Consider the following 22189-nt stretch of genomic DNA (forward strand, 5'->3'; position numbering starts at 1 on the left):
GACAGGAGCTAATTACAAACAGCCGTGACCGCGTCCCTACTCGCTCTGAATCTCGGGCCAGCTGGCAGACACAGCTGCAGGCGAGGCTCCCAAGGTGTAACAGTTATCCTCGGAGCAAGATGGGAGTGTATGTGGATGGCTTCCTCACCCGGGAACGGTGGCCTGCGTGCCTGGCAGGGTACAGCCGAGCCCTCGCCCTGACGTCTGGTCGCCAGGCTGGCAGCAGGTGATGCCGGAAACCTTTCCGTTTCCCCTGAAACCCCGTTCCCAGCAGCCTGAGTGTGAGGCCTTCGGACATGGTGGCCTAGTGACATCTGACACCTGGCAGTAACCACGGAGTCGCTGGGCTCGCATATAGGTTTTGGCCTCTCAGTGCTGGACCCCAAGGCCCAGGCAGGATGGGGAAACAGCTGGATTCAGGTGGCTGCCATCCCACGGGGCGACCTGAGCAAAGTCCGGGACAGGCCAGCACTCCTCAGCTTCTGTCCCCGCAGAAGGCGCCCAGGTGGCCAGCTGCGGGGCTGGGCCCAGGGCACACCGGGCCCCTCAGAGCAGCCTTGGCCGTGCCCACAGCCTGAGTAGCCCTGCACACAGCAGCCACCTCCCTGCCCTCCAGCCCCCGAGCCCCCTGTGGATCCTCACCTGGTGACCACAGGACACTGCACGTTGGCCACTTGTTAGCTCCTCCGACCGTGACCATCCGGGGGCTCCAACAACAGGAATGATTGAAAAGGTGCCTCTCCATCCCCCAGAGGTTAGTGCGACACACCACCCTGTGACTTTGGAGCTGAGGGGGTCTTTTTCCCCTTAACGAGGGGGCGTGTTCAGGAGGAGCCACTTGCCTTTTGTGACAACGTTCAGGCTTAATGCTGAAATATCTTCTTTGACAAAGAAAAATTACCTTTGAGGTCCCTAAAATAGGGACTTCAATAGAGGCAAGGGGTCCCTCTGGGGCAGACTGGCACCCTCTGCCTGCGGGTCTCAGCCTTCCCAGAGCCCTGCCAGCGGCCCCCAGGTCCCGGCCCCTCCAGCAGACACACCCTCACCTCTTGCTCTTGCGGGGATGGGGCACATGCCTACCCGGGGAAGGGGCCCCGGTTCAGCTAAGTCCTGGGGCCCATCATCACAGACCCCTGCCCTGTGGGCGGAGCAAGGCAGGGTTTGCACCCACCCGCAGAGCTGGGCTGGAAGGGCCCCGCGTGTGGCCCACAGGGGAGGGGCGGGTCCTGGGGGGTCGCAGAAGAGGTGGGGCCCGGCTGACCGTCTCTTCCCCAGGAATGGCTGGGCCCTGGCCCCCCTGTTTTCCCCACATCTGTGGCTTCTTCACTGTATCAAAGTCTGATTCCTGAGCTGCCGCCTCACTGCAGTCAGGGGAGCCTGTCCCCCCAAAGCCAGGGAGACGAACGGCCCGGGGCTGGGGCAGCCGCTCGGTGCAGACCCAGGACCTGGAGGTCGGAGGGCGGCCCCGCACAGCGCGGCTTCCCCGGGAGAGCGCAGTCTTCACCGCAGGCCTCACTGCATTCCTGCGGAGACATTCCTGGCATATTACGGAATTTCACAACATGACACAGAGCCCTGTCAGACCCTGAGTGATGGAGGGTGTCAGCTGCAGGAGGCGGGCTCCATGTCACAGATGTGGCCGCGAGCGTCCCCCACACACCACCGCCGCCGCCACACACGAGACTTCCAGAGAGATGGGGGGCACGTGGCTCGGTGCAGTCCCCCAGAAACCCTGAATGCACGCGTTGTGGCAGGACGGCGGCCTGCCTGTGACTGTGGCGATCGGCCCTCGACCTCGCCCGAGACAAGCCAGAGCCCCCCCCCGCCTGCTCGCTCGGGGCAAGTGGGTTTAATTAGGACCTCGGTGATTCGTCGTTAACCAGTCATCAGGTCGACCGACAGAGCTGATTAATCTCTTCCTTGAACAGATAGTTGATGCCTGCCTCTCGCAGGGGCGCGGTGACCTCCATGCACCTAAGACACAGGCTTTTGTCCGCTTTGAAAGGCTGCCCCAGCGAGCATCCAGCCTGCATCCCGGGCTCCCCACCTGCCGGCCGCCCCCTGTCCACTTCAGGGTCCAGGACAGCTCTCGGGGCAGGACGCGGACCCGGGGGCCCACCCCAGCCAGTCCCGCCCGACCCAGAGACACTCTGGGTGGGTGTCAGCAGGGTCAGTGGGGTCCTGTCTTTGACACCAGCCCCACCAGGTGCGCTGGGCCCCAGCGGCAGGCCTGGCAGGTGAGGAGCCAGAGCCTGGTTTGTGCAGCAAAGCAGGGCCAGCAGAGAGCACAGCATGGGCTCGGGCCACAGCGGGCAGACCCCACGGGCGAGGCTCACCCCAGCAACTGGCTCCCCTGCAATGGAGCAAAGGCCCAGGGCTGCCTGCCTCTCCAGCCTACCCCGCACCACAGCTGCCTCTGAGGGCCAATTCTGGGACCCTCTCCCTCCACTCTGTGTCCTAGCCAGGGCTCAGCCCACGGGGCTGTAGGCAAATGCTACTGATTCTCGAATGGCCCAAAGAATCCCTACATGAGGACCAGGGTAAAGTCCATGGGCCCCTCTGCCTCCCAGCCCCCCCTCCAGTGCCCTGTGCCCCTACCCCCACCCCCACCCCACACCCACAGTGCCCTCCAGCTTTGGCACGTGCAGCCCCTCAGCTGAGAAAGCCTCCTGGCGTGTGACCCTGTCACCAGGGAGAGCACTGGGGACTCTCCGAGGAGCAGGTCTCCTGCAGAGCATCCCGGCTCCAGGCAGGGCAGCGTCCTGGCGAAGCCTGAGCCGGGGAGGGGGGTGGTTATCTCAGGCGAGAGCATCCAGGACAGCAGAGGGCCCTGAGGAGACAGGACAGCCGGGCCCGCATGTGGCCAGTGGCTGGGCCCCCGCTGCCTGAGCTCGGCCCTCTGGGCACCCTCGCCCGGGCAGGGACCCCACACAGGGTAGGCTCAGCTTCTGCCCCCCGTCCCTCAGCTGGAAGCTCCTCTGGGCGGGTGTTATGGGAAACGAGAGAAAGGGAAAGTTCTTTACTTCTTTAGAAACTCTTGGAGACGGAGGCGTGAGCCCTGTCTTGTCAGAGCAGGAGCAGCAAACCAGAGCAGGTGTCACAGCGGGGGTGCTTCCCGCCTGCCGCAGGGCTGGGGTGCGCTCCCTCACGGCAGACAGGACGGGACGGACGAGGAGGCCGAGGCCAGCCGAGCAGGGCCCTCGCCCCTTCACGCCTCCCTCCGGAGACCAGCAGGGCCTGGGGCTGGCGGCCCGCTGCTGCCCGCGGCACCAGGGCCGGGCTGCCTGGGGGAGGCGCGGGCCAGGCCGTGCCTGCGGCTGTCACTCCAGGGCTCAGGGCCCTGGAGCTCCCGGTCCTCGGGGGCCCTAGGGAGGAGACGGCAGTTTCCAGTCGGCCCCACATCAGGGCCTGCCATGATTCTCCAGCCAGATGACTGTGTTAATTTTGGAACTTCCTTGTGGGCTCCCAGGGCTCCTCCCCACGTGAGCAGCAGGTCAGGGGGGCCTGGGTCGGCTTCTCTGCAGGCCACAGACCCTCAGGGTGACAGCTTTCCCCAGTTCGGGTCTTAACAGGTACTTGACTCCGCAGCTACCCCGCTCCCACTAGTGCTGGTGGCCACGCAGGATGCCCACGTGGCCGGGGGAGATGGCCACACCCCCGCCCCAGGCCACCTGAGGGCTCTCCCCTGACCAGGCCTCGGGAAGGGGTCCCCACCCTCTCACACCCAGATCAGGTCTCAGGAGATCCACACCCCGGGCCGTACCCGTGTCCACTTCAGAGACTAGAAAACTGACGGCCACGAGGGTCAGGACCAGGGCCGACCGAGCTGGGAGCCTGTGTCTCCAGGCCCCTGCCCCCTGGGGCTGTGGGTGGACAGGCCCGGGTCGCATGGTCTGCTGGACACACTAGTCTCACTAGGGAAGCAGTCGCTCCAGAGCAGGAACCCTTTCTCTCACCGCCCACGGTGCCCCTCGCCACAGGGTCCCACGCCTGCTCCCCCAGTGCCTGCCTCTGCTCAGATGTCCCAGCAAATGTCCTGTCCAAATGTGGCCCTTTTCTAAGCTCTGCCCACTTGGTCTCCAGACCCAGGCCACGTGGAAAAGCACTGAGAAGCCACATGCCAAACAGCATGGCTGCGGCCCCCACGCCCCGCTTAGGCTGCAGTGGGCATCGCCTTGGCGACGGTTCTGCTGAGGGTCAGATGTGCTGGTGGCAATTTCAGCAAAGTCCCCAGGGCGGGCTCTTGGGGACTTTGTGACGTTCCAGGGCAGTCCTGTGACACAGCAGCTCTGGCTGGATGCTCTCAGGGCCTCCGGAGAGGAAAGGTGTGGCCCTGGGGTCACAGGGCACACCAGGGCCACTTGTGCTGAAGGGACAGCTGGTGGACCGTTGGGTTACCAGCAGGGTTACCACGTGGACCCTTGCAGGAGGCCCTGCTAGACCACGTGTCCCAATGGGGCAGGCAGGGGGCCCAGGCCTCAGGGGGGCCCCGCTACAGGCCCCATTTCACAGGGACATATGGTCAGGTCAAGATGCCACTGGGGTCCCTGGAAGGACAGCCCCACGCAGCAGGCACAGAGCGAGGAGGCAGGAGCCCAAGGAGCCCCACCCTCGGGGCAGGTCACGGAGAGGGAGGTGGTGCTCTGCGCACGAGGCCTCGGCCTGGTCTACACGTATAGCAAAAGCCTCTGCTTCCGGCCAAGATGCAGAGCAAAGACCCCACCTGCCTCCATAGGAAACAAGTCAAAAGCTGGACCACAGCCTCAAGAGTCTGCACGTCAGGTGTCGTGTGGTGGGGAGCCTCCGACCACCCCAGCTCACCGCCTCCAGAGCTTCCAGCTGCAGCGCCAGCAGAGGACCCAGGCGGGTTCAGGGGTCCCCGGAGGGCAGACACGGAGCTGGGAGTCCCAGGAAGCCCAGGCAGCAAGAGTTTGCAGGACGGAGCACCAGAGAGGAGAGAGCCACAGAGTCTGCAGAGCAGGGATCAGCGCGTGGTATGAGGAACGTGCTGGAGGCCGGGAGAGAACCACCGAGAGGACAGGGGAGTCCGGTCCCGAGTGCACACAGGCCTGTGACAGTGCCCGCTTCGACAGCTGGACTCAATGGCGTTGGCAGGGTGCTCACGAGGGTCCCACCTGACAGTGGGGTATAATTAACCCTGCCTGAAACCCCACCCAACAAACCTTAAAGGCAAGACCCAAAAGGCTCAAACTGTGTTTAAGTAACGTAACGGGACCGAGGCTCTTGATGAGAGCACGGAAGCCCCAGCACCGGAGGGGAACGTCCACGGCGTCCGGCGTCCCACCAGGCGCACAGACGAGGCAGGCGGGCAGCACGCGCAACCAGGGGAAGAATCAGCCCACCGAGGCTGGCCCGGACGGCACAAAGGAGGGGTCCGCAGACAAGGACACGGAGCCCAGGGACGCGGACGGGATGAAAACCCCGAGTCAAACGCCCAGAGATGAAACCGCGTGGGGCAGAGGTGACAGCCGAGGAGGGCGCGTGGACTTGAGGACACGGCCATCCGCAGCGAAACCCAGAGAGAAGCACAAGACTGGACTCAGAAAGCAGAACTTGCTCATTAAACCGTGAGACTTCAGGAGGCCAAACACACACAGCATCGGAGGTTCCCGGTGGTGGGGCGAGGAGGAGCGGAAAAAATATTTGAAAATATAATGGCCAAATGTTTAAAAATTTGATGAAAATGATAAACCCACAGATCCCAGACACTCACAGGCCTCAGGCACCAGAAACATAAGATGAGGACACGGACCACGGGTGAAGGGAAGGCCTGGCCCCTCCCCAGCCCGGGTCGCGAGTCTCCTCAGCGCCCTTTCTCGCGGACCTAGAGTCAGAGTGGATTCGTTGGCGTCCCAGCTCTGCTCCCTCCTGACTCCTGGGGGCTCAGCCCAGCGCTGTGTGCACAGTTGGTGCCCAGTCGAAGTCTCTGGGGCCTGACAGAACCTCCCCGCACACCCCCGCCCGGTGCCACAGCGGCGCGCTCAGCGGTGGGTCTCCAGGCCGCCCGCCGGGCCTTGACCCCTCGGGTCTATGCGAACCACCCGGTCACTCCACACCGCCTCCGGCTCCTTGCTGGCTCTGCCTCTGCTTTCTCGAAGCCCTGGGGGTTCTGTAAAAACTCTCAGAACTCTTGTAACCCCGTTTATTTCTCTTAAAGCTGGCAGCCTGACAGGTTCTGGTTATTCTTAGAGCTGAATTATTTATCTGCCTTCCCTCCTTCCCCACACTTCAGAATCTTTAACGTGGCTCCTGGGTCCCAGCCAAGGCCCATTTTCCCCTACTCGAAATGAAGTAATTTAAAAATCTTTTGTCCTTAATTTTTTATCACCCAAACCATGCCTGTGGTATTTCAGCCTGGCAAGGGGTCAGAACCTGACAGGTCACCGAGCCGGTGCCAGGAGCCCCAGCACTCACCGTGGCCCTGGTGACCGGAAACCACTAGCCACAAAGGGCATGGTGGGGGCTCCTGGCTTCCCCCAAGTCCCTCTCCAGGAGAATTCAGGGCAAAGCCCAGCCTGGTACACCTGGGACCCCTGTGCCTCTAGCGGCCCCAGGATTCAGGTTTGCCGTCCACACAGTGCCGGCTCCCTTGTCCCCCAGGGGAGTGGAGGAGGCCAAGGGCCTGGCTCAGAGGCAGAAACCGGGGATGCGGGCCCGGGCTCAGCTAGGGGCACAGGGCCGCGTGGGGCCACCTGCACTTCCCTCCAAGGCAGAGCCCAGGCAGGTGACCCGGCCAGGACACAGCCAGGTCCACCCAGACAGGTGGCCCTCCCTGTGGGTAGCAGGGTGGGCCCATCACTCACTGCAGGGCAGAGGCCTGCGTGGCCCAGATGGAAGCACGGAGGTGGGGTCTGGGGGCCATGCAGCTGCGGCCAGAAGTGAGTCTCTATCCCCAGGACGGGCGGGCCTGCCCCCAGCTCGGCCCTCTCCCAGCTTCGCGGCTGCATTTTCTTTCCTGCCTCGCAAGGGCACACAGCACCCCCGCCCCACCCCACGGAGTCCCAGCTGCCCCCGTCCCTTCTTGCTCTTTTGTTCAAGCAGACTCCGCGCACCCCGTCCGCTGTTTCCCAAGTGGTCCGTCTGCTCCGCGTTGTGAGCCCTCCAGGCAGGGCCGAGCCCCACTTCTTGAAGCGACATCTAAGTTCTGAGGCTGTGGGATGGGAGTCGTCTGTCTGTCCATGAGCACGTTTGGGTGTAGATGGTGAGGTTCAGGGGGCAGGCCCAGTGGGGACCCTTCCCTCCAGGTGCAGGTGGAGCAGCCAGGGGGCTTGTATGCACTGCCTGTCAAAGGAGAGGCGGGCCCAGCGGGGCAGGGCGGTCGTGTGCGGGCCCAGCGGGGCAGGGCGGTCGTGTGCGGGCCCACCTGAGGCCTCTGCTGTCCTCAGGGCCCCTGGATGCCTGGGATCCTGAGCAGGGCATTCATGGGCCTCCTCTTCTCCCCGCAGGCCTGACAGGGCGGCCATGGCAGACCCAGCAGCAGTGGCCTTCCCAGGTAGGAGGGCAGTGGGTGGACATGGCCGGGGGTGTCTCCCGCTGTGGCTCCATGATCCGAATGGATCATTTGTGTTGAGCTCTGAGGACGGGCTGCCTGCTGCCGTCCTCTGAGCATGGCCCTAAATGCAACAGCTGTCTTGATGAGGGCGGCCGGGAACTGGGAAGGCAGCCCCCAGGGCTTTGGGCAGGCTGCCCGGGTGCCCCGAGGCAGCACGAAGACTGCCCTGGCAGGTGGAGAGTGTGCAACAGGCCCCGGGCCTCACCAAGGCCTGGCCTCTCAAAGGACTGCGGGTGCCGGGCAGGGTGCCTCTGTGTCCCCTCAGCCAGGGCGCGTGTTCCTGGCTGTTTGTCTCTGGGGTCCTGACTGGAAGGCTGGCAGGCCACTGTGTTGGGGCGGAGGGGGCCCAGGCTGCAGGCAGTGCCCCACCTCCTGCTCTGGGCTGGCACTGGCTATCCCAACAGCAGCCACACTCACCTGCGGACTGGCCAGTAGGGCCGGCACCAAGGTCACCCCATCAGAACTCTGGGACCCCAGCGGGGGGGGGGGCAACACCCCCGCCCCCTCCCGGGCTCTGGCTGGGAGAGGCCAGCTGGGGATCGGCTGGATTTCCAGGCTGTAAGGGGCGAAGCCAGGTGAATGGCCGAGTCTCTGAAACGTGGGCCAGGCCACACCAGGCTTGGCAGGGACACTGGGCCCCAGGCCCACAACAGGCCCACGTGGCGGTTGGGGCCAGGCCCTGGTGGTTTCTGAGGCCGCAAGGTGGCCCCCAGCCAGGCCCTTTCCCATCTGCTGGGAGAAGGGCCCCGGGACCAAGGTCAGATGAGGCTGGGGCTCGGCTCTGCGGCCGCTGCCCGCTCAGAGCTCGCCGGCTCTGCAGCGGCGCCCTTGGCCGTGGGCTGGGGTGCTGTGTGTTCCTGGGAACACCTAGAAACCAGCTGCTTGGAAACACTGCGGTGTTGCCATGCGTGGTTTTCCTCCAGGCCGGCCAGGGAGGCCCGGTGCCCCGGCTGTGGAATGTGGGCCCCCTCCCAGGCCCCCCGGCCCCCCAGAACCGTGGTTTCTTCCGAAGGAACTGACTCAGGGCTGAGCAAATTCCTGCCAGCCCCAGAGGCCCTTTCCCGTCCTGCCCCAGGAACGCAGGGCGTCCGCAGCCCCCGGGCTGGCTGGAGTCAGAGGGCAGCCGGCAGCGAGGGAAGCGGCCCGCCCCTGTCTTCAGCCCCGGGTGCTGGAATGTTCTCCGACGGTGGGAGCCGACTCCCGCGCCCTGTTTCAGCTGCGGCCGCGTTCCTGGTGGGAGCCCAGGCCAGCCCGGAGAGCTTTTTCCAAGCTCCGGTGCCAGCCCAGCGGGCCCGGGGCGGGGAGGGGCGGTTTCCAGGGCAACCCCGCTTTCTGTTATTCCTTATTTTCTTTTTTATGGTTTCTCCAACTTTGAAACTCTCCAGACAGTTTGCAGACGGCTTTCCTTCTCTCCTGCATCGCCCAGCCCCCACCACCCCAAGAGCCCCTCCCCACAAAATAAACTGGACAAGCGTGTCTTCAGAGGCTAATTATGTTTAAAAAGCCTTTTAGAGAAAGTGAATTATTTTTCTCCTAAAAAGATAGGAAAGTAGTTTCAAAAGGACGGCTGCCCTCAGCCACGTAGCCCCACTGGCCAGGAGGGGAGACCTTGAACGCAGCTCACCCTGTGGAGCTGAGCTGTGTCCTGAGGTTGGAGGCGGCTTCATTCACCCCAAAGTCATTTATCCACCTCTGTTGTACAGCCAGCCACCCAAGCAAGACAGCAACCAGGTCCCAGGGTCCCAGAGGAGAAGGGCCCGGAGCCCCGGAGGGGCCCTGAGTCAGGAGCCCCAGATCAGGAAGTGGGGCTCGGGGTGCCGCTGACGAGGGGTAGAGAGGCTCTGGGGGGGCAGAAGCCTGGCAGGCGGGGGCAGCTGGGGAGCGAGTCGAGTGCCCGTCTCTTGCAGGGGAGTACGTCGTCATGGTCCAGGACGTGACCGCCCCTCCGTTCCTGGGCCGCACGCTGCCCACCGCCTTCAAACACCTCCGGGTCTCAGCGAAGGGCGCAGGCCAGCGGCCCCATGTCCCTGGAGGAGACCTCACAGCCCCGAGCTAGGGGGCCGCCCGATGTACCTACCGCCACCAGCTTTAATAAAGTGCTCAACACTCGCTTCCGAGTCGCATCTGACCCGCGGGGCGTGGCCCCTCCCCGCACAGCTGGACACGTGTGCGGGCTCTTCCCAGCACAGCTGCTGGTGGTCGCCAGTGCCCTTCTTGGTGGGCAGGTCTGCGCCATCACGCCCTCCCCAGAGCGAGCCCCTGGCCGAGCGGCAGGTCCCCTGGCCACAGCCCCGGGGGGGAAGCCGCCCCAGCGCTGCCTCCTCCCCACCAGCCCGGCCTTGGAGGGTGGCTCGGGGGCCCGGCTGGCAGGCTGGGGGTGTCAGGACCCTCCCAAATGAGAAGTCAGGAGGCAGGAGGCAGGTGATCAGTTTTCCTGAAACAGGCTGCCGTGTCTGCAGGGACGACTTCGCGGATTTTACAGCTTCCTCTAAAATGCACCCGTGGCACCTGGGGCGTGGGGGTGTAACAGCAGGGGACACGCCGGCGAGGCCTGCGGGCAGCCAGACACACAGCCACATGGTGGAGCTGGGGGAGGGATCTTCAGGTGCCAGCCCCTCTACGTGCAGCCCCACCACACCCCAGGCACCCTGCATCCCTGCTCTGCTGGCCCCCAGGGCTGCACCGCACGCCAGGTGGGCTGGGCTCACCCCTCCGCCTCGAAGCCCACCTCCCCTCCATCACGGAGGAATGAGCACTGGGCGGGCACACCCAGCACCCTCAGCCCCTCGCCGGCTCGGTGGCCTCTGGGCCCAAGGGGACCTCCGTTAGGCCCCCAGCCACAAGACGCTGCTGCCGCTTACTGTCCAGAAACCCTACTGGCCCCGCATCCTCCGTCCAGCACCCCTTTCCCGCCCCCCCCCCCGCCTCCCTGACGAGGACCCCAGCCCACTTCAGTGCTCACGGCAGGAGCACCTGCCCCCACTCCGAGGGGCTCCCCCCACGCCCCCGCTGCCCCCTCACCTCCCTGATGCCCGGCCTTGGAGCCTGCACTTGGTCCCTACCTCCCCGGGAGCCCACCTGCCTCCTGGTCCTCGGCACCGACCCCCACGCCTCCCTGGAGACCGCCGCTCCCGTGCTTCAGACCCACACAACCAGCTGCAAGGCCTGGGCTATAGTGGTGACGGGCCAGCTTCCACTGGGGCCCAGGGTACTTCAGACCCATCATGCCCCAGACCAGCTCCTGCAGCTCCGCTGACCACACACTACGGTCCTCTGGTGCTCAGGCCCAAGTCCCCGGCACCTGCCTTCCCTTCTCTCTTGCCCTGTGGCCCACCGACGACCCCATAAGTCTTCACAGCATATCCCTGGCCCGACCCCGTCCCACAGGCCGTGCACTCACCCTGCCCCCGAGACCCCTTCTCCACACAGAGGGCACGTCAGCTCACGACCCCAGAGTCACCACCAGGACCTCAGGCCCCACCAGAGCTGGACCCACAGCTCACTGCCCCGCCCCTGACTGTTCCCCTGCTCCCTGCGGTCCTTCAGCCAAGCTGGCGTGCTTCTGTCTTACGGCCTTTGCACGTGCCCTTCGCTCTGCCTGAACTGCTCGCCTCACAAGGCCTTCCCTGGCTGTGTGCTCCAAAGCCTCACCCCCTGCCCCCACCCCCGGCCGCACTTCCTCCCCGCTCCCTGCTTCACCTGCCCCCGCTTCATGTGTCACGAGCTAGCATGCCATGCCTCCTGCTTGTTTGTCTTGTTGGTACTCTCCCAAACAGCAGGCACTTTTCTCAGTTTTGTTCACCTGCACAGCCTCAACAGAGTGCTGCATGTAGCCCACGGGAAGCCCTCAGTAGGTACCCACCAAAGGTATGGGTGAACCTGGAGCACCCAGTCGGTGCAGCACCCACTCCGTGCCAGGCATGGGGTGAGGCACTGGAGACAAAGAGGCAGAGATGTGCAGGATGCAGGGAAGCCCAGCATCTGGAAAGATGGGCAGAAGGGCAGATGGACGGATGGACAGACGGAGGAGTGTATGCAGGGACGGATGGAGGGTGGTGGGTGCATGGAGGGGTGAAGGGATGGATGGAGGGTGGGTGGGTGGAGAGATGGATGGGTGGGTGGAGGAAGGGTGGATGGAGGGGTGAAGGGAAGAATGAGTGAGGTTGGCGGATGGTGGGCAGACCGATGGATGGCAGGATGAATTAAGGGAAGGACGGGCAGATGGTGGAGGAGGAGGCGAGCGTGTGGACAGGGGAGGGGGTGTGGGTGGGGGTGGCTATGGATGGACAGAGCAGCAGCTCCTTTGTCTGCAGGAGGCAGGCCTACGTGGAGTAATCTCACTCTTACTTGAAAGGCCAGGGGAGCCTACATCAAAACCAAACCAGGGCCAGCGGGCCCTCCCGGCCGCGCCCCTGGGCCCGCCCACCACTTCACCCTTCCTGCTGTTCCCTTAGGGGGTTTCCCACCCAGTTTTTCCTTGGTATGACTCAACAACCCACCTACCTCGATACAGTCCACAGCTGGCAGGTGGAGTACCTGGATGGAGCTGGTCCCCCAGCAGGAGGAGGGGGAGCTGAGCCCTGGTCCCAGGTGGTTCTCCACCTCTGCTGGGTCCCGGCTCCCAGACCGGGTGGAGTGGGTGGGCAGTGAGCCATCCAAGGCACCAGGTTTGACAGCAGCGGCAGACCACCGTGGGGACGTGAAGGACTTCAGGCCAGCGAGAGGAAGGGGGTTCCAGAACCTCCATGATGAGGGACTTGATGTAGCTCTGAGTCAAAGGTGTGGGGTGGCAGTGGGGGCACCTGGAGCAAGCCGCACCTGCCAGCTTCCTTCTGGTTCCACAGGCTCAAGTGACCACAGAGGCTGCCAGCCTGGTTCTGCAGGGCTTCCGCCTCTGAGTGTCTTCGGAAGAGGATGGGCTGCAGGTGTCCCAGCAGTGGGTCCCCAGAAGGAGCCCATTGTTAGGAACCACTGACTCCCGTGTCATGGTGCCTGGGCTCTAGGGGCTCTGTCCTATCCAAAGTGGATGGATAGACAGGGGGCTAGGAGACAAAGCCCCCCCCAGAGGGTGTGGCAGGTGAGCTGAGTGAATGTGGGGCAGAGCCCAGGGCAGGGCCCCCAGTGCATGGCCACAGCCAGAGGGCCATGTGCCCTGGAAAACCCCCTCAGACAGCTTCATCCCAGTGTCACTGGCCACTGGGCCTGTGCTCACTCCACAGCTCTCTTTACCCTTCGAGATGAAACCATGGTTCTGTCAAAGTAACAGCAATGAAAATGACGTTTCAATTTAGGAAGGGAACACTGCAAACTGCAGCTCAGTGGTAGAGCGTATGCGTAGCACGCACAGGGTCCTGGGTTCAATCCCCAGCGCCTCCATTTAAGTAAGTAAATAAATAAAAACCTAATCACCGCTTCCACCCCCACACCCCCCAGGGCCGAGGTCTGAGCCAGCACCGTGGCCTGCAGTCCCAGAACCCAAGGCGCTGAGCTCAGGGCTGCCGCCCTACCCGGACACGGGCCTGGGGGGACTTGGGGTCGGGCTGCCCACCACGGGCGCCTCCACAGACCTGGAGCAAAGCTGGCTTTCCAGTCTCTGCAAACGCCGGACCCGCGAAACCTCCTACTTTCCAAAGTCTGAGAGCAGAGGCTGCAGAAGCCTGGGGAGTGCAGGGGGCAGGGCCACTGCCGGGGTGCAGTGCACTGTCCTCTGCCTACCCCCTGCCCTAAAATAGGACCCCCAGTCCTCACACTGTCCCTCACACTGTGTCCCACAAGCAAATCCGCACAAAATCTGAATTCTTAAAAAAAAAAAAAAAAGGATTAGCAGAGGCCACCGATGCTGGTCCAGCCACCAGGTCCTCCTGGAGGAAGAGCTGGAGGGGGGGGTCCCCAGGGGCAGTGTCCAGCCGGGCCACGAAGCGTCCGAGCAGCAAGGTGGCCACAGGCCCAGCCCCCGGGACTGCCCCCAGGCCCCCACAGCTCCCACATCCCTCCAGCCCGGCTTCTGGGTCCAAGACAGCACTGGGCTGCCACCCCATCAGCCCGAACGGCCAGCCCCAGGGAGATGCGGAGGGCTGGCCCACATCTCTGGTCCGGCCGATCCCTGGGGCAGTGTGGCCGGGTGCGGTGACCGGTTCAGAGGGCCCCTCACTGTCAAGGGGTGGGCCAGAGCCTGGGGTGGGAGCAGCAGGAGGGCCGAGGCTGGGGGGCGGCCCTCACAACTCTCCTCTGGAACTCTGAGCGCCTGGAGCCCCGCTGGGTTCGTGGGTCCTCCCTGCAGGGAAGGGAGTGACCTCGACCTGGTCACTGCTCCCAGAACTCGGGCAGAGCAGCCACATTGCCACCCTGGGGGCTAGGGGTGGAAAACGCGCCGCAAGTTCTGGGTGCGTGGCCAGCGGCCGGCCAGCAGGCAGCTCCTCCCAGGCAGGGCAAGGCTCCACCAGGCCGCCTCAGTGAGGTGGCTCGGTGGGCGCTGTGCCTGCCTCTAGCCTGAGACCTGGGGGGCCCTCTCCTGAGAGGGAGGCGGGCCTCTCGGAGGCTCCCAGGGAATCAGCACCAGTGCACCAGGGGGCCCCCGAAGCCCCCTCCTCCACTCCGGGGTGGGGCAGGCAGACAGGCTGGGGTAGGGGTGCCATGAGGCTGCCACCCACGCACCTCACACCCCAGGAAGATACTCAGTCTCCAGGAGACTCAGGGAGAGGGCCCCCTTCTCCCCTGGGCCTCAGTGCCCCTGTGGTCCCGCCTCCTGCCCTCTGACTTCTGGGAGTGGGGGACATTGGCTCTGGATGGTCCACACGCTTCATGGCTATTTACCGAGTGACAACCAGACGCCTGAGCCCCTGGCGATACACCGTTCCCTGACTGGAGTCCGTGTGCAAGAGACAGATTCAGAGAGACACAGAGAGACGGAGAGACTGGAGAGGCGGGGCACCTGCCCTCCCTGCCCAGCGCACTTCCCAGCAGGGCCCTGGCAAACACAGCCCCTCAGACCACCCAGCAGGGGCCTGGCAGTCAGGGCAGGACAGAGCCCGCCTCCCACAGCCCAGCCTGGCACAGGCAGCTCCTCCCAGCCTCCGCTCCTGCTGGCCGGCGGGTCACCCGGGATGCTCCCGGGGGAGGCCTCCCTTCTCTGCAGCCTGGGCAGGCCGCCTGGTCTTGGTGCCAGGCGGGTGGTGAGGCCAGCTGTGCAGAGCAACCCCTGCCACCCTCAGGCAGGGCTTCCTGGAGGGCGCCTGGGTGCCCAGCCCGCCAGCCTGGTTCCTGTGTGGCCTGGCCGGCCCTGCAAGCTCACCGCCTGCCCAGAGCGGCCTTCTTGCCCTGGGAGCCCTCTGTCCTGGAGGAGCTGGCGGGGCCTCCAGGCCTGTTTCAGCAAGACCACCGCCACACACAGGACAGGCAGCTCTCAGAACCGACAGCAGACAGCTGCCTGGGGCCTCCCCCTCCCGCCCTGTCCTCTCAGGGCAGGGCCAGCCCACGACCTCTCCGATGGAAAACTGGGTGGCGGTGGGCACAGGGGCCCTTGGGAGGCAGGTGGGGAGTGGCGGCTGTGGGCCCACTATTGCCTCGGTCCCTCAGCAAGCCTGGAGGTGGCCGCTGGGGGAGTGAGCAGGCCAGGCAGTAACCCACACGGGCCACAGCTGCCCCAGTCCACGATCCTCCTGGCACGAGGCCCCGGGTCTCAAGGCACAAGCGGGCGCCCCACTGCCACAGCCAGGGGCATTTTCTGATGGAGACTATAAATAGGGCTGTCATCGGCAGGCTAGGCAGGCCGACCGGGCCTGCCAGATGTGCCGGGCTCAGCCTCAGGCCAGCCCTCCTCACCCCAGCACGGCCCTGGAACAGGACCCTCCTCAAACCTCTGGTAACCCCCCGCGGGGGTCAGCCACCCCCTCCCAGACCCCCCCGACAACCAACGGTGGGAGCCAGGACCAGGCGCCCCCACTAATGCTGCTCCAGAGCCCCGTGTGGGGCCCCAGCCTGGGGAGGGGAATAGGGGGCGTGCTGCCCACCCCTGGCCCCCCAGGGGCTTCTCATTCGGCGGGCAAGTCCTTATCAAACTCTCTCTTGAGTACCCAGCTAGGAAAGAGGGCAAAAGTTGGGCAGAAATGGAGAGGTGCTTTCGAGTAGATGCCACGGTTGGGTTTATGGGTTTAGGAGCACTCCGGGGGCACCACACAGGCTCTGAGAAACAAAGGAGATTGGCCACGAGCAGGAAGTGGGGCCTGCTGTGCGCTGAGGGAGAAGAGGGGAGCAGGCTCTGCTCAGGCAGTCGGGGTTGGGGGGGGAAGGGGGAGGGCCCAGAGACAAGACCAGGCTGGGCCTGGGTGTGGAAAGGGGAGGGGGCAGGTAGTGGTGACAGTGCCAAGGACAGGGTGTGTAGACTAAGGAGGTTACTGTCCTGATGACAGTGTGGCTTGGGGCACAGAGCAGGCCAGGTCTAGAGGAGAGAGGAAGGGAGGAGGCAGGTCACCGTGGGGCCTTCTGGGGTCACGTTCAGCAAGGCCCTACCCCACCTCCCAGCCAGGGTCCAGGCTCCTGGGCCACCCTGGGGGCTGAGGGAGGTGGAGCTCAGAGAGGACAGCCACTGGCCTGCCCCCACCTCCAGAGAAGGTGCACACACCGACCCCATCAGTGACTAGGGTCAAGTCTGGGCCTGCTGGCCTGGACAGGAGGCACTGAGGATTGACGAGGCCCAGGGCCTCCAGGGAGCCGGGTGTCAGAGATCCAGACGCAAGGCCGCTGTTCCCACCAGTGGGCACGTGTTTCCCACTGGGGAAGACTGGGGGTCTTAAAGGCTCGGGTTTTCCTCCGGATCTGGTATAAAGGCGAGGAAGCTCCCCCCCGAAAAAAGGGCACCCCAGCAAGCTGAGTGGGAACCTCGCAGACAGGGCGGACTCAGATGAGGACCTTGGAGGGCGCCCCTCCCCGCGCTCGGCCCGGAGCTGCAATTCCCGCCTCCGCCGCCGGGGGTCGCATCAACACCCCCCCGCCCCCCATCCCACTACCCAGGCCGCGCGGCGCTCGAACACGTGCCCACGTCAGCGCCCGCCCCGCCCCCCCGCAAGGGAGACGCTCGGAGCGCGCGGGGACCCCCTACCCTAGCCCCGAGCTGGGGGGGGGGGTGCTCCAGCCCAACTTGCCCCCGAGGCCCCTCCCCCCAGGGTATCCCTCTCCCCCCATCCCGCTCCTCCCCCGCGCGCTGGGCGGGCGGGGGGAACCATGATCAGGACTGGGCGGGGGGAAGGGGCACTTCCTGCCGCCCGCTCCCCTCTTCCTCCCGAGCGCGCGCCGCCCCGCTTCCCCGAGCGGCTCGCGGGGCGGGGAGTGCCCAGGCCCACACTCTGTCCCCACCCAAGCCTGAGCCCGAGCCCGCCCCTCGCAGGGGAGGGGATCGACCCCGCGGCTGCGGGGAAACCGCGCGGCGCTACCCGCGCTCCCGGCGCAGGCGTGGAGAGGAGGGGCCCGGATTGGGGCGGGCCGCCCCGTCGTAACCTCATTGTCGACCCCGCCCCACAGCCGGAAGCGCCCCCGGGTTCGCCCCCGTCGGAATTGGAGGCGGACGGAGCCCCGCGTCCCGCGCCGAGCAGGGGGAGGGGAAGTGAAACTGGGCGGCGGGGCCCCGGAGGCCGCGGGCTGCGTCGGGGTTTCTGTAGACGCGCAATCGGAAACTGAGGCCGCGGGACGGGGCCGCGGCAGCCACGCTGTCCTTCCGGACCCCGGCCGCCCGCGTTCCCGCCGCCCCGCCCTACTCGGGAAGCCCCTTCGGCCGAGGGGCCTGGGGCGCAGGAACCCCCCCCCCCGTCTGCCCTCTCCAGCCTCGCTGGCCCTCACCAGGCAGCTTCACGGGAGGAAGTGGGGGGAGCTGTCCTGCCCCGACTGGGGGGCGGGGCCCCGAAGGCCCCGCCCCCCCGCCCCTGCGGCCCGGCCCCCAGGCTCCCGGCACCGCCCACGAGGGGCGCACACCCTCCCAGTGACTCACCCCGGCGGTGACACACACTCTGCCTGACTCACTGGGCTCCGGGGCCCACACGGACACCCGGTGCTGGGGTGCACCTCGGGTTCGCGCTCTGTACCCCCAACGGCGCGTTTGCGGGGTATCCGAGACCTGTGTGCCTTGGGAGGGGCCTCCTGGGGTGCTGCTCGGCCTTGGGGGGTGTCCGGCCTCTGACCCGCAGGGCGTGGGCCCCGTACCTGCGATCCTGGACTCCGAGCCAGGAACACGGAGCCGCGTGGAAGACAGGCGGCAAAAGGGCTTACGTTCACCCCAGAAGGGCCTGCGAGGGGCCCCCCCCACTCGGACGGCTCACCGGCCTCCTCGGGCCTGGGGGGGCTACGCGTGGGGACTGTGCACCCTCCCCAGCCCGGCTTCCGGCCAGGCCAGAAGGAGCAGGAATTTGGAATGTTTGGAACCAGTATTACAATTCTCCGGAGGCTTCCTCGCCCCCGCCCTTCCCCCAGGGATGGGCGGGGAAGGGGGAGGAGACTGGCACGCAGCCGACCGGAGGGGGTACCCCAAGGCAGGGGGCAGGCCCTGGCGTCAGGCCGGAGACGAGATCTCGCGGGTGCGGGTTAAACCTGTGCTGGGGACAGCCCGGGCGCCCTACAGCGCTGTCTTCTACCCTTAGCACCCGGCCCATCGCCAACCCCAAGCACGGGTTTGCAGGAAGGTGGGGGTGAGGCCCATGTCCTGACAGAGGTGCCTGCAGGAAGGCCACCGTGCACTGCTGTGGGGGCCACACTGCTGCCGGCGGAGGAGCTCGAGCCGGCCACTGCCTTCCTGCCTGGGGAAGCAGTTGTGGGGGAGAGGCAGATGGCCTCAGGGACAGGGGCCAGTGACACCTGCCCGGGAACGGGAACGGGCTGCAGCCTCTGGGCCCAACACCCCTCCAGCCCAGACTTTGGCAGGGAGCCTCCTCCGCAAACCACCAGAGCCTTTTCTGGGACTATTTTTTCTTAGAAACAGGAAGTTGGGGTGTGAGCCGCACGTCTCCCAGATCAAGGCCCCGCCAAGGGCAGGGCAGGGTTGGGGTTCGGATCCATGGGATCGCGCCACCCTGCCGGGTTCCTGCAGCCTCCAGTGCCCGCGGGAACCCCAGGCGCTAAGCGGAGGAGTACACAGATGGAAGGGCGGGGAGAGTAAGAGGATGGACCCTGCCGGCTGCCCAGGCTCTGATGCCCAACCCTGTTCCAGCCCTAGCACTGGGGTCACTTCAATCTCGGAGGGCCCTGGGGTGTGGAATGTCGTCCCTTTCTCCCTCCGCCAGTTCCCATCCCTGCAGCCAGGCGTGTTCTTGCACCTTGAGCAGACACCTGCCCCAGAAGAGATGCCTCCGTCCTGGGCCCTGAGGATCTGGGACTCGAATCCTGTCCCTGGGGACCCAGCCGCTTCCTCTTCTCCAGCAGAGCCCCTTGGCCCTGCGGCCTGCTTGCCTGGTAGGGTTGGGGTGTCTCCGTTCCTGCCCCAGGTCTGATGCCATCTTGTGCTCCCAGGGGCATCTGACCTGGTGGTCCCACTGCCAGCCACCCTGGTCAGGGGCCCTGTGGGGGGCACCATGGGCACAGCCCTGGACATCTGACCCAGGCCTCCAGGCCCCTCTGCCTGGTGGGCTTAGCCGTGCATCAGGCCCAGCCAGGGTCACCAGCTGGCCAGCACAGGGAGGCTTGGCGTTGGAGGGCGTCCTTCCAGGTGGGCTTCCAATGACTGGGGACCCCACAGCAATGGGATTTGGAGCCCAGGAGGGCCTGTGAGGTGGGCCCTGCCTGGAGTCTGTCCAGCCTGGCATCATCTCTGGATCAAGGAGGGGTGGGGGGCAGGGATCAGGGATGGGGAGGGGACCGTGAGAGGCAGAGGCAGGGGATGTGGGGGGACCTGGGTCTGTCTCTGGGGCTGCAGGGGCGCCGGAAACTGCCTTCCCCTCTCTGCCTGGGCTTTGCTGACTCAGGCATCTCTGGGCACGTGCTCGGATGGGGGCTCTATAGAAAGGGCAACCTTGGGCTCCCTGCACAAGGTGCCCTGTCCCTGGAAGTTCCTGGAACAGGCCTCCGTGGCAGCAGGAGTGACCTGGGCGAGAGCTAGGGCCGAGCTTCCTGCCTGTGAGGGCTGCCAGGCAGGGCACAGAGCAGGAAGGCCGACCCCAGCCCGGCCGGATGCCTGCCTGGCACAGGATGCACCAAAGACCAGCCAGGCCAGGCTGGCTCCACCTGCCGGTCCACCCCCCCTGCAGTGGGGCCACCTGCTCTGGGGCTGGGAGCCCCGGCCCCAGCGGCCCCAGCGGCCCCAGCCCCTGGCACAGGCCTGGGCACAGATGGCCCTGTGTGTGTGAGGCCTGGTGCAGGGCACTCGTCGTTGGTCTTGGGGGCTGGGGCGGGCAGGTGTCCCGGTCCCAGAAGCCTGTCCCCACCCCCGCCAGGGACGCCTATCAGTGGGTGGGGCAGACAGGAGGGTGCAGGTCTACTGCCCCCCAGAGCACAGCGGGTTTCTGTGGGGAGGGGCCGGGATCCCCTCCAAGGCCCTGGTTTCACATCCTGCCGACAGCCCCACCCTTTCCTGAGGGCACAGACTGTCCTGGGGGATGGACCATAGGGGCAGGCCAGCCCCCTTTTCCCAGTGGGATTCCACCTCCCTTCAAGGGGCGGTCACCTAGGTCCCCCAGAGTGCAGCTGGGGCCCCTGGCCAGCCCAGATGGGACCACCAGCTGCCTGGAGGCCTGGCACAGCGTGGGCGGGAGGACCTGGGGGTCTCGTGGACTGCGCTCGTCTGACTTAGACCTGCTCCTCGAGCCTCCAGCATGCTCTTCCTGGCCAGCAAGGAGTGACCCTGGGGCAGGGCAGGGATGAGGGAGAGGGGCGAGGCGTCAGGGGGCAGTGAGCAGGGCAGGCCAAGGTCCGGGGCCAGGGAGGGGGCCGCTGGCCACAGCTGGGTCGGTGCTGCGGGTGTGGGTGGGGTGGAAGCTGGGGCCACGCTGGGGGCTCTAGGGGGAGGATGGGCCGTGCCAGCTGTTACTGTAAGTGGGGAGGCGGCTTCCTCTTTCCACGGAGGGCGCGCCTGGCATCCGCCTCCCCAGATAAGGGCCCCTGCGGTCAGCCCCCGTCGACCACAGGGTGGGGGACGGGGGCTGAGGGGGCCAGACTGCGGCTCAGGGCCGACAGACAAGAGGAGGGGTGGGGACCCCAAGACAGAGGCAGGCAGGCACAGCTGGGAGCCGAGGGGGCCAGGGTGGCGCCCAGGCTGCTGGTGACAGAGCAGAAGTGAAAGCTAGAGTTGGGGGTCACAGGGTGGGAACAGAAGCTGGGGGCCCATGTAGGTTCCCAGGGGTGACCCCCTCCCCCTGCCCTGGGCTCATTTCATCCCCAGGCCTTGGGGGGCTTGGAAACCGGCACCGATAGGGGAGGGGGCCAAGAACTGCCAGCGTGGGCACCTCATTCAGGCCCAGGGCTCTGGGTAGACAAGGCCAGGCTGTGGGACAGCCCCGTGGGTCCCCACAGAGGCCCTGCTGGTGTGGGGGAGGGCAGGCCACCTCCGTCTTCCGTAACCTTTGCCCTCACCTGGCCTGGGGCTGCCGGGAATTCCTGGGGCGCTTCACTTTGGCCTTGGGAAGGGAGTTCTGACTCCCATCTTGCCTGCCCTGGACCGGGCTGCTGTCAGCTTACAACCAGAAGTGACCTCAGCAGCGCAGAAGAGTGGCTGAGCCCTGAGGTCCCAGCTCCAAGGGCCCGGCAGGTCAAGCACCCACAATGACCAGGGGGCAGCACACGCTGCACAGCATGGCCTCCACCAGGGCCGACCACCACAGGGAAGGCCCTCGGGGGTCTCCCAGCCCCAAGACGGCCCCCACCTCCCTCAGGAGCACCTCCCTCCCCACTGTGGGTCCCGGACCCTTCATTTCTCTAGCAGTGGGGACCTCAGATGGCACATGGGCCGTTTCAGTGGTGAGCTAGGGTGGGAGCCAGGAGGGCCGAGGGGTCTGGGCACCGCTGGCAGGAGATGCTCCGGGGAAGGGGGAGGGAAGGCTGTTGCCAGGCAGGGCCTGGAACTAGCCTTTGGCAGCTCTGAGCACGGCAGTGGACTGTGCAACGGAGGGCACCCGTGTGGCTGGGACGATGCCCTGGGGGGCGGCCAGTCTGGACAGGTCTCAAACATCGCCCTTGGTCACACTGCCCATCCTGGTGGGCTCGGCGGAGGTGAGGAAGGTGCAAGTGTCTGGCACTGAGAGTGAGCAGGGCCTCAGTGGCCCTCAGCCCACGTCCATGCCAACAGGGGTGCCCCTGGGACCGCCAGCTGGCCGCGGTAGACGGCTGTCCAACCTGGAGACCCCAGGAGACTGGTGAGGGGCAGCCCTCGGATGGACGGTGCCAGGCCCCGGCCAGGCAGACAGGGGACCGTGCGGCCCAGTAGCACGGACAGTCTGGCCGCCTGTTCTCCCCCCTCCCCTCCCCGGGGGGCGGTGCGCACCTCACACAGGGTCCAGCCCTGCCTGGGGAAAGGGGCCCTACAGCTCAGTGGGAGGCCACTCCTGAGAGAGACAGGAGCCAGGCCTGTCTGGGGGACACCTGTGCTGAGGGGCAGAGGCTGTTGGGACCCTGGCTGTACCCGCCCAGGGGTGTGTGTCACACATC

General features: G+C 65.9%; 1 protein-coding gene and 1 long non-coding RNA gene across 11 annotated transcripts in view; one reads left to right on the top strand and one right to left on the bottom strand.

Moving 5' to 3' along the window:
- Nucleotides 1–9682, top strand: part of MORN1 (MORN repeat containing 1) — a 52519-nt gene extending 42837 nt beyond the window's left edge. For 8 of the 10 annotated variants that reach the window (XM_074377651.1, XM_074377654.1, XM_074377646.1 and 5 more), the window contains 2 exons: nt 7467–7513; nt 8649–9091. In XM_074377651.1, the coding sequence (XP_074233752.1) occupies nt 7467–7513; nt 8649–9073 (472 nt within the window). In that variant the 3' untranslated portion in view covers nt 9074–9091. Of the gene's footprint in view, nt 1–7466; nt 7514–8648; nt 9449–9480 lie in introns of those variants that run through there. The other 2 variants (XM_074377655.1, XM_074377653.1) reach the window with 2 other exon arrangements.
- LOC123617571 (uncharacterized) lies at nt 9240–17449 on the bottom strand. The gene is made up of 2 exons (XR_012511501.1): nt 12077–17449; nt 9240–11554 (listed from the first exon to the last, which is right to left on the bottom strand). It is a non-coding gene; the product is annotated as an uncharacterized LOC123617571 (long non-coding RNA).
- Between the last annotated feature and the right edge of the window lie 4740 nt (nt 17450–22189).

This window comes from Camelus bactrianus, chromosome 13, assembly GCF_048773025.1.
Source record: "Camelus bactrianus isolate YW-2024 breed Bactrian camel chromosome 13, ASM4877302v1, whole genome shotgun sequence".
NCBI lineage: Eukaryota > Metazoa > Chordata > Mammalia > Artiodactyla > Camelidae > Camelus > Camelus bactrianus.